This window comes from Phragmites australis, chromosome 9 (assembly GCF_958298935.1).
Source record: "Phragmites australis chromosome 9, lpPhrAust1.1, whole genome shotgun sequence".
NCBI classification, from domain to species: Eukaryota; Viridiplantae; Streptophyta; class Magnoliopsida; order Poales; family Poaceae; genus Phragmites; species Phragmites australis.
The window spans coordinates 27,505,660-27,516,359 of NC_084929.1; the positions used below are offsets into that span (position 1 = coordinate 27,505,660).

General features: G+C 41.2%; 1 protein-coding gene across 3 annotated transcripts; it reads left to right on the forward strand.

The window, feature by feature from the left end:
- The first annotated feature begins 1,366 nt into the window (after positions 1 to 1,366).
- Positions 1,367 to 7,813, forward strand: LOC133928963 (serine/threonine-protein kinase Nek4-like). 3 transcript variants are annotated; one of them, XM_062375506.1, is made up of 15 exons: positions 1,367 to 1,597; positions 1,909 to 2,110; positions 2,199 to 2,265; positions 2,353 to 2,418; positions 2,497 to 2,543; positions 2,631 to 2,676; positions 2,763 to 2,843; positions 2,931 to 2,973; positions 3,086 to 3,135; positions 3,645 to 3,726; positions 3,829 to 3,878; positions 4,580 to 4,653; positions 5,228 to 5,279; positions 5,367 to 6,014; positions 6,098 to 7,813. In XM_062375506.1, exons 2-15 carry the CDS (start codon positions 2,013 to 2,015, stop codon positions 7,538 to 7,540), a joined length of 2,847 nt encoding a protein of 948 aa, XP_062231490.1. In that variant the 5' UTR covers positions 1,367 to 1,597; positions 1,909 to 2,012; the 3' UTR covers positions 7,541 to 7,813. The 3 variants fall into 3 exon arrangements, with proteins under 3 accessions (XP_062231490.1, XP_062231491.1, XP_062231492.1); XM_062375507.1 differs by having other exon boundaries at positions 1,367 to 2,110; XM_062375508.1 differs by lacking the exon at positions 1,367 to 1,597 and having other exon boundaries at positions 2,053 to 2,110; positions 2,334 to 2,418.
- Positions 7,814 to 10,700: the final 2,887 nt, after the last annotated feature.

Here is a 10,700-nt window from a genome sequence, read left to right on the forward strand (position 1 = left end):
ATGTGTTATGGCTCTGCAGCGAAGAGGTTCGGACATCAAATTGTTCTATTGGATGGTTGCAATATATTGTAGCAAATGGAGCCAGATTCATATCACAAGTAGTACCAGTAGTATATATTAAGAGAATCTGTTATGCATGAGATTACATGAAACAAGTTGTTCAAGGTGACAAAAAATAAACAAAACTAGATAGATGAATATGTATGTGTTCATAAAAAAACTATCACAAATTGTTCTTTCGGTGGCTTTTACGGATTTCTCCTTGCCTTTAGTACCCAAGTTGAGATAGACTTTAAACTTTCTGAATCTCAAGTATAAAAGTTCTAGTTTAGAGTATATTCAAGTATTTGTACCTTTTAACCCTTTAATAATCAAAATCTAAATGAAATTTCCGAGAACTTGAAACACAGAATTCAAATTTGATTTGTTTTAAACATTGAAAGTTTGAGTATTTGAAATCGTGAAAAATACTCATTTTTATAAATGACAATTCCGTTGTTACTCGATGAGAAGCCGTTAAAGGTAAACCATTCTAGGTAACCGTTCTATCTGATTAACCTCAATTAAGAAACTTCTAATAGTACAGTGGAGCAAAATGAATCAGCCATGCATTATAAAAAAGTCAGGCAAGTTGATGTATGCATGTAAACAGTAATTTAACCACTTGTATATGTGGTCATGCCAAACAGGATGTAGGCCAATATCTAATGTAATGGATAATTTTTTTCTCTTTGATTTTTGTGAGGATGTGTTATGGCTCTGCAGCGAAGGGTTTGAACATCAAATCGTTCTATTGGATGGTTGTAGCATATTTGTAGCAAACATAGCCAGATTCGTATTACAAGTAGTACTTAGTAGTATATATTAAGGGAATCTGTTATGCATAAGATTACATGAAATAAGTTGTTCAAGATGACAAAAAATAAACGAAACTAGAGAGATGAATATGTATGTGTTCATAAAAAAAAAAAACTATCACAGATTGTTCTTTCTGTGGCTTTTACGGATTTCTCCTTGCCTTTAGAACCCAAGTTGAGATGGACTTTAAACTTTCAGAATCTCAAGTATAAAAGTTCTAGTTTAGAGTATATTCAAGTATTTGTACCTTTTAACCCTTTAATAATCGAAATCCAAATGAAATTTCTGAGAACTTGAAACACAGAATTCAAATTTGATTTTTTTAAACATTGAAAGTTTGAATATTTGAAATCATGAAAAATACTCATTTTTATAAATGACAATTCCGTTGTTACACTAGCAGAGGTCACAGGACAGTAATTAGTTGGAGCCACGCATGATGTGCCTTTAACCCCACCGCCCTCTGGCTGTTGCGGCCACGCCGTATATAAGCCGCCGAGCGAACTCCGTCGCCCACGCCGTTACCCCTACGCCGCGCTGCGAAAACCAACAACCAAATCAAATCCAGGGCCAGCAAGCGAGTGGTAGGCGAAGCCGCGAGAGCCCGCGGCGCTCAAGGGAGCAGAGGCGCCGCGTCCGCGAGGCGGGAGATCTCGCCGCCGGTTGGAACCGGAGGAGAAGCGCTGCCGCCGCATCCGGCGGTTCCGGCCGCTGGCCAATGCAGGTGGAGACCGCCGCGGTAGGTCCCCCGTCTCCGCAGGGTTGCGGTTGGTGGGAGCGGTGTGCTTGCTGTGTGCAAATGCAGTGCTGTTACGAAACCAATTGTAAATTCGCCTCCTACTGTTTTGGATAACCGAGCAATAGATTCTCATCGAGTAGTTCATCGATTCCCGTGGTTCGACAACTTTCCTGAGCAAGCGCAACATCATCTCTCCTTTCTAAGTGAAGGCACATGTCTGGATTTGATTGGGTTGCACGTGACGCCAGTGCGCCTTCATCAAAGCTACTTGCCTGTTTGGCTTATTAGGTGTTTCGGTGCTTTGCTTGCAGAGCTCGCTTAGGATGTGGAGGTGTTTGAGCTGCAGGTGGGCTGGAGAAATGTGATTGGTTCGGGTACTTTGAGATTGACATATACCTGTTACGGATTGGGGCTCATGGAGTCGCGGATGGATCAGTATGAGATCATGGAGCAGATTGGTCGTGGCGCATTTGGTGCTGCCATCCTTGTCAATCACAAGATTGAGAAGAAGAAGTATGATATAGCACCCATCCATCAATGTGTAGACTGTAAATGGCTTTCTCCCTTCAATTAGGTGACTGTATGCTTGTCTTAATTGCAGGTATGTGTTGAAGAAAATCCGGCTTGCAAGGCAGACGGAGCGTTGCCGCAAGTCTGCCCATCAAGAGGTTGGTAGAAATGTGAAATTCTTAGGTTTTATTCTTGATTCACTGGTTGTGCTTTGATGATTTGATAGGAGAAAATGCAAATTGTAGATGGCTCTGATTGCTCGGCTGCAGCACCCTTACATTGTTGAATTCAAGGAGGCTTGGGTTGAGAAGGTTTATAAATTTAGGAACTTGTTCTTACTTTGTTTCTTCTGTCTGAGCTTGTTTAAGTTGACAAGGTGAGTTATGCAGGGTTGCTATGTCTGCATCGTCACAGGATATTGTGAAGGTGGAGATATGTGAGTGTGATTTAGCGTTTTGGAGGTTAGTCTTTTCGTTGCCAAATTATAGATTGTATTATGGCTCACTTTCCTCTTGTACCACAGGGATGAGCTGATGAAGAAATCAAATGGTACTTACTTTCCTGAGGAGGTATGAGATGACTTGTCTCTTCTGTTGGTCTGATTGAAGGAAGAAAAACATCCAACACTGTGATCATAACACTGAATAATCTTCAGATATTGCTGAAATGGTTCGGTCAGTTGGTATTAGCTGTTGACTACTTGCACTCGAACTATGTCTTGCATCGTGACTTGAAAGTAAGTGGCAATGGGTAGAGCATCATCAATTCATCATTGTCAATTTTGACAGCAGTAGATGGTAATGCTTCTTCCTCATAATTGCAGTGCTCCAACATATTTCTCACCAAAGACAAGGACATACGCCTTGGTTAGTTTCTTATAACAAATACAATAATGCGCATCTGTAGCTGACATGTTAGATTTGTATCTTGCATTGCTTTGTTTTATCAAGTTACAAATATTATCTGTTTTGCATGCAGGAGATTTTGGCCTAGCCAAGACTTTAAAGGAAGATGATCTAACTTCATCGGTATGACTGTCCTTCCTGTTTCCTTACTTTCCTATCTGTTTCCGCCAAAACATTGTGTTTCATCTTAAATTTTCCTGTTTTGAGGATTTTTTTTTTTACTAAGTTATGAATCACTCATACCGTACATGAGCTAAGACACTAACCATGGCAGCATGCAGCTTATCATGACTCATGACTCATGAGTATATCCCTCATACCACTTATATTTGGATTATTTTCCTTTTTACCACTCGACTGGAACCTCATTTCCTTTTTTGCCACTGGATGGGCTTTGGGGCTTTGAGCTCAAATTTTCAGTGAGACACCCTAGGGGCAAAAAGGAAATTCTAAGTGACAAAAGGAATTAAATTTCAGATCCAGTGAAAAAGGGAAAAAAAATCCTTTTATATTTCTTCCCATATTTACCATGAACCATGTAGACATGCAGGTTCATCTCAAGAAAAAAATATGAAGGCATAATTCTTGTTCTATGCTCATACTCTTAACTGGTGGCACCGTGCTTTCTTTAGGTCGTCGGAACACCAAATTACATGTGCCCAGAGCTGCTAACAGATATTCCCTATGGATTCAAGTCAGACATATGGTCTCTTGGTATTTCATTTTGTCTAACTCAGTTCTCTTTGTAATATAAGATGTTCACATGACTGCTTATTAATTCTAAATTTCTAATTTAACATGTATGCATCTGCATAGGATGTTGTATGTATGAGATGGCAGCCCATCGACCCGCCTTCAAGGCTTTTGTGAGTTCTTATCAGATTTTATTTCTTGCTACAATGATTACCCAGAAGTAGATTTCCTTGGTTGATACGAGTTGGAAATTTCCCCTTCCATGGTACATTACATAAAAAAGGGTTGCAAACAAAACTAGAGGATTCCATACATGTTCGTGTCTAATTATTACCTGCAAAATGATATACATTAATACTTCATATTGTGATCTTAGAACTAGCTGGTGTAAGCCAAAATACCAGTTGAAGTGTTGGCAATGATAATATCAAATAGTAAGTTTAGTGTCACAGTAGAGTGCATTTTTTCCATTGTTAAAAGTTTTCTGTTGTGTTTTAATTTTTATATATGACATGTGCTATTAATACTTTTAAGTTTTAACTCTGTAATATTATGGAAAGAAACCAATTATGCAGGTATTCTGGTTTTGATATTTATTGACTGATAAGTTGTGTTATATCGCGGAACGCCAAATGACCTCCTTGCCGTAAACACTATTGAAAATCTTGATCTCGAATATGATTCTTTTCTAACAAAAAATGATTATGGTTAGTTTCCGGTTTCTTGGATGGCTTTGCATGCTTCTCTGCACAATCCATTTAAGTTTTGTCAGTAGTAAAAAAATATAGAATGTGGGTATTCTTCGGTGATTTTTAGTGATGCTACCATTTGTAATTGCTGCATAAAACTTTCAATGGACTTATCTGATCTACAGGATATGGCTGGACTAATAAGCAAGATAAATCGGTCTTCCATGGGTCCCTTGCCTGCCTGCTACTCGGTGTCTATGTAAGTGTACTTCTCTACACAGAGTAGGTCTTGTGGAAGTTGAATAGTTGTCTTTTTCACGTTTACAAGTGATCTTGGTAATGATTTCCATCACATGGTATGCGCTTTATTTAAATAAGAGTAAATTTCATAAAACTACAACTATTTGCACCTAACTATCATAAAACTATAATTTCTCGAACGAGTTTTACAAAACTACAAGTACTTGTGCCCATAGTAACACAAAACTATATTTTTTTTGCATAAACTATAACTATTTTGTGCAAAGTAGTTGTAGTTTTGTGAAAATATTTTTGCGAAAAAATATAGTTTTGTGTTACTAGAGGCATAAGTACTTGTAGCTTTGTGAAACTCGTTCCAGTTGTAGTTTTGTGATAGTTATGTACAAATAGTTGTAATTTTGTGCAATTTACTCTTTAAATAATGCTTATGCTTATTCTTGAGAATCAAGTAATGTTTTGCTAGCATATGCAGTAATAATGGCAGCTGGTTAAATGTTCCTTTCCTTTTTTGCGCATTAAGAGTTTCGTGTAGAATATATGACTAAAAGGTCTTTGTTTACTGTTGGGTACAGGAAAACCCTAATCAAAAGTATGTTGAGGAAGAGTCCAGAGCATAGACCTACTGTAAGCTATTATGAAGCTTAAACCTTCCATGCAATTTTTGTTCCTTTCATCTGGATTCTGAAAATACATGCCATATCATTTGAACAGGCATCTGAAATTCTGAAGAATCCATATCTGCAACCTTATGTTAATCAATACCGTCCTCTTTCTGATGCCTCGAATCCCATGCGGATGCCCGAGAAACCATTACCCACTTCACGGGGTAGTCAGAGAAGCATGACCGACAGCCAAAGCTGTAGCATTTCTGGTAGTGACATAAGCAGTACCCAATCAAGCGACAGAATCACATCAGGTGGAGCTGCAAGTACTGATAGAAACACCATTGATACTGGAAGTATTCGAGATGATGATCAAGCTGTCTCAGATGAAAAATGTGCAACACCAGAAGATCTTAGAGGAAACAAAGAAATTTCTAGTGCTCATATGCAAAGGCAAGATTCATCTAAATCCATACATGTCGATCACCATCCCAGAACTGAGAGTAAACAACCAAAGATCATTGAGCAGATAATGACAACACTTAGAGAGGAGAGCAGGCTTAGAGAAAGCAATTCCCCTGTCAGAGCTGGTGGTGGAAAGCTGAGTTCTGGTCTCGGCAACAATAATCAAACAGAGCAATCATCACCAGTCTCAAGGCCAAATTGTGACATGTCATACAGTTTAAAGTCTGGTCACATTTTGTCTCACGACGAACATGTGAATCAAGTTGAAGCATCACCACCCTTGAAACAACTGGTACGAGTTAAGTTGGTTTTTTTGTCACATGATCCATTTTTTTTTCTATTGCTTACTGATTTCTCCTTGCAATGGTCTTGCAGTCACCTATCGTTGAACGTTATCCAAAGATCAAAACTGCTGGCTCATCAACTCCTGAACCTGCCAAACACATCACGGAAAATGGTACTGTAGATTCAGGAAAAACTAAGGTTAAGACACCACCTACTACTACTAGACGCCCTAGCCCTCGGAGGCAAGCTGGAGTAGGGACTCCAAGTCTCCCAGTCACAATGACAAAACGAGTTCATACCAAGGTCATGCCAGAGAGTGAGAACACTCCACAACGACTTTCCCGTGGCCCAGATAATGCTCTCAGTGATCTTCCATGTAATAATGTGACAATATCTACAAATCCTAAAGGACAGCATATGAAGCTTAACACTCCACAAGCAAAATCGACAAATCTTTGGGAAGTTTTCACTGTAGCATCCAAGGAAGACAGCAGTGCTTGCTCAAGTTCTACAGTTGGTTGTACTGAAAAGATGGACCATTCTGAAATATCTGAGCCTAATTCACCAGTCTGCTTGATTTCACCATGTACATGCCCTGCGCCCAACACTGTCAGAGAAGAGGATGACTTAAGCACCATACCATGTTCGGAAATTAACACTGACAAGAATATTGGGACTAGTAATGGTGGTTTGAACCTGACCTCTGTTTTGGAGCCATCCTTTCTGAGTTCTGAACAAGAGTTTGTTTCCAAGGATGATGTGCAATCTAGCAAGCATGGGCAGAGCACCATCACATTCCAAAGTGGTGAGGATAAGTTCACTGTTCAAGAGCTGCTTTCGTCAGCACCAGAAGTTTCTTCCTCTATTTCATTTGTACCACAAGTTTCTCCTATTTATTCGGCACCAGAAGTTGCTCCTATTTCAACCACAAATGGCACACTATTGGAGGACCCCAATTCTGTTCAGCCATGGAAGAAACAAATAGTTTCTTATTTAAACCCTCCAGTTGATGATGTGATACAGACAGTAAGACAGAGCACAGCCCGTGTTAGTGATGAGCAGCCAAGATCAGAAAGTGTTCAAAGCCATGCTCAGAATATGGATGTCATCAAACATTTGAATGTGATCAGAGATGATGTCGATGTAAGAAGCAGCTCATCAAACACTCTGCATCCAGGACGTACCTCAGTTACTGCCAATTTGGATGTTTCAGAATCTAATACTGCTAGTGAGATACTAGCTGCTTCGAATGTGGTAAAATTATCTACTGCCACATCCGACGCCAGCAATAGAATCGAGACATCCCCTGGTAAGGAAACATTTGACGTTACATCGTTTAGGCAGAGAGCCGAGGCTCTTGAAGGGCTTCTGGAGCTTTCTGCAGAGCTACTGGAAAACCATAGGCTGGAGGAACTCGCCATTGTTCTCAAGCCGTTTGGGAAGGATAAGGTCTCCCCACGAGAAACCGCTATCTGGCTGGCTAGAAGTTTCAAAGGGATGATGAATGAAGAAGCAGGTCGGATGTCGCTGTGAGCGCTAAGTTTTTTTTTTTTTGGTTTGATTGCTTTGCCTTGTGCTCTGAGTAACTCAGAGCCGCTTGATTTGATAATAGTAGTGCTCTGAGTTACTCAAAGTGGCCTGATTTGATAACAGCTTGTGGTCTTTCTTTTTCATTTTGAGAAGACAGCTTGTGGTCTCTGTTGCCAGTTTTTGCCTTTTTGATTGTTCCATTCTTTCTGGCGTATGTTGTGCATAGCCAAGAACTGTAAACAGCAATAAAGCTTGCCTCCGGTGTGCTGCAGCAAATTATATGATCAAGCTAACAAATGGATCGTTTCCTAATGAAATGCCATCACTTGGCAATTGCTACGTTCGCTCTTCCAGCAAAGGTGTTTGCACAGGTTACTTGTCATCGCGCTTGCAAACTGTTCAAGTTGTACTGTAACTACAAGCCACCATATGGATCCTCGTTGTTGTTTTTTTTTTGTCGGTGCATTCTCGTCACCTTGACATAGTTTTCTTTTCCTTGTAATCTCCATTGATGTTTAACTTCCAGCTTCTGAAATTTCTTTGTTTCTGAAACCTTGTAACGTCTTGCTTGTGTGCGCAGTCGTTTTCGTCTTGGCTTCAATTAGTTTGTACTAGTACCTTTGTTTTGAGAGGCGATTGTACTGGTACCTAAAAACGTCTTGTTAACTTTAAATAAAATCTAGGGAATCCTATACTCTGGGCAAAAGAAATCTTTATATTATTTCTCTCTTCTCCGTTCATATATGTTTTGCCACTCAGCAATTGTAGGCATCTCCTGTGTTTTCGCCATTCCTACGCTCTAAACTACGGTAAGGCAGCCCAAAGCTCGAGTTACCAGCATTTTGAGCCTAGTACGGGAACATGATGGCCACTCAAATGGGTCAGACCCAAAAAGTAGTTAGGCCTGGTAGATCGAGGGGGAGAGCGAGGCAGGCTTTGCTTGTCGTGGGCCTTGATGCCAACTATTCAGTCTGAAACGCACGCGGTGCATGGTAAAATTGCGGTGACCAAAACTGGGACCGGCCCACACTCGGGTGGACAGCATCGATGGCTCAAGCGTATGATTGGTTGGTTGTATTTTTTGGTAAAAATTCAAAATTAGAGGACATATATTAATATTTATAATTTTAGCATTCGTATTTGGCATATTATTTACTTAAAAGAGAATTTTGGTACACCGTACACCGAAAAACCACGTGTCCGGTCATATTCGATATACCGTGTGCCGAATATGTGCTAAATACGGGCTATAGTGCCGTATTCAGCACACCGTGTGCCGAATATAGCATTTGCGTGCAGTACGGTCACTAATTAGACACACGGTCATATTTGATACACCGTGTGTCGAATACGACACTGTAGCCCATATTCGCCACACGGTGTGCTGAATATGGGTTATTTCGGCGTACGGTGTATCAGAAATCCATTTTTCGGTAAATGATACATCAAATACGGATGTTAAATTTGTAAATACGACAACATGTTATCTATTTCGAAAAATATGCTTATATATCTTGTCTAATTTTAGATATTTGCCGTATTCCCTTAGCCAGGCTTTGTGGATGCAGAATCTTTTTGAGTCAGCAGTGTTCGGTTGCCTTTTTGTTTTCGAGCCTGGCTGAACTCATACAAAAGGACGCCCCAGGCCTAGCTCGGAAAGAACATAGAAATCGGCCATTTCCAACCAGCCAGCCTCACACAGTGCAAGACGCGATACATAAGGCAGTTCAAATGTATATTCATATGGACAATCAGACAACTTCTCTATTTAGCTAGACTACATACATACATGCAACCAAATAATATGATGATGTATATACACAGCCTAGTTAACTTAAGTCTGTTTACTGGTACAGTCAGGCTATAGACACACGGTTAACCAAATACACCATAATCGGTAGCGGCACCCGAACAAAACACCAGCAGATGTGATGAGTCGAACATGGATGTTTTTTCAATAATGGAATAAAATGTGATATCCTAGCCTCTGCATGGATGCACTCGCAAGCTTGTATTCCGGTACGTATTCGGCTGATCCGGCCACATTTTTTTTCACGTCTCTGAAATTGCGCGCTTGCTATGCTACCTGACCAGAGCTAGTAGCCTTTTTGTGTCATGGCTTGATCAACGTGCCGTATCTCTTAAAGAAGGGCATCGCTGTGGTGAGTTGCTGATCGGCCACGATTCCAGAGCCGTGCCTGGCCGGATTCGGTCATGATTAGAGCGTGGCGCGCGTGCGAAGGATCTCATCGGGTCCTTTGATCCGGCCTTCAGTGCACGCACACGGCACCGACACCAAGCCTGATACGGAAAGAAGCTGCACTCTGTAGGCCGTCGGTGAAAGTTACAGTACGATACAGTCTTTCTTCGATAAAAGAAGGAAAGCTAATGAGCCATCCGAGACTGCTACAGACTGCTTTATTTGGGTCATCATAGAAAGGCTGCACGTCGCAGTAAGAAACAAACTCGATACGCTGCGTGCGTGCACATGCTACTGTGCATTCCGTGCCGGCAAGGCTAACAACTGACGTTACGGTATGCACGTCAATTTGTCGTGCTCGACACTTGGAGCACGTACGTACTATACACATATATATATACATGTCAGAGTTATTGGAGGTGAGCCAGATTGCCAGAGTAGGATAGTACGAGTACGAGCTCAGTAGCTCTCAGCTAACCGCTTGCTCTCACTTGACGGTCTAGCTGGTCAACTGAGCCCAGCCTTTCGTCCTACTACTGCCGATTTTTACCATGCACCCTACACGTCCAAACTACTAGTAATAGTACGGCATGGAGTACTGCTGACATCGGGAAAACTTATTTCCCTGGTACTCCTTTTGATGTCCGCCCAGGATTTTACCACAGTAAACTTTAATAGGTCCCCCGATGGGTCAAATCAAACAAGGCATGGATGGACACGTACGCTGCCTCCTCCGCTGCAACACGCCCTGAACCATCGATTCACTTCGCTGCACCACCATGGTCCGCAACCTAGCCACTCCCCCTAGCAATGCGAGTGGCAGCGACATCTAGGCACGACACCTTAATTTACCTATACTGTTCACCGTGATCATGGCGCTCTCTCTTCGCTCCCCCCATTTAAGCCGGCCACTTCCCTCACAACTCACGCTCCACGCCCTGCCACGGCCAGAGTTTAAAAATT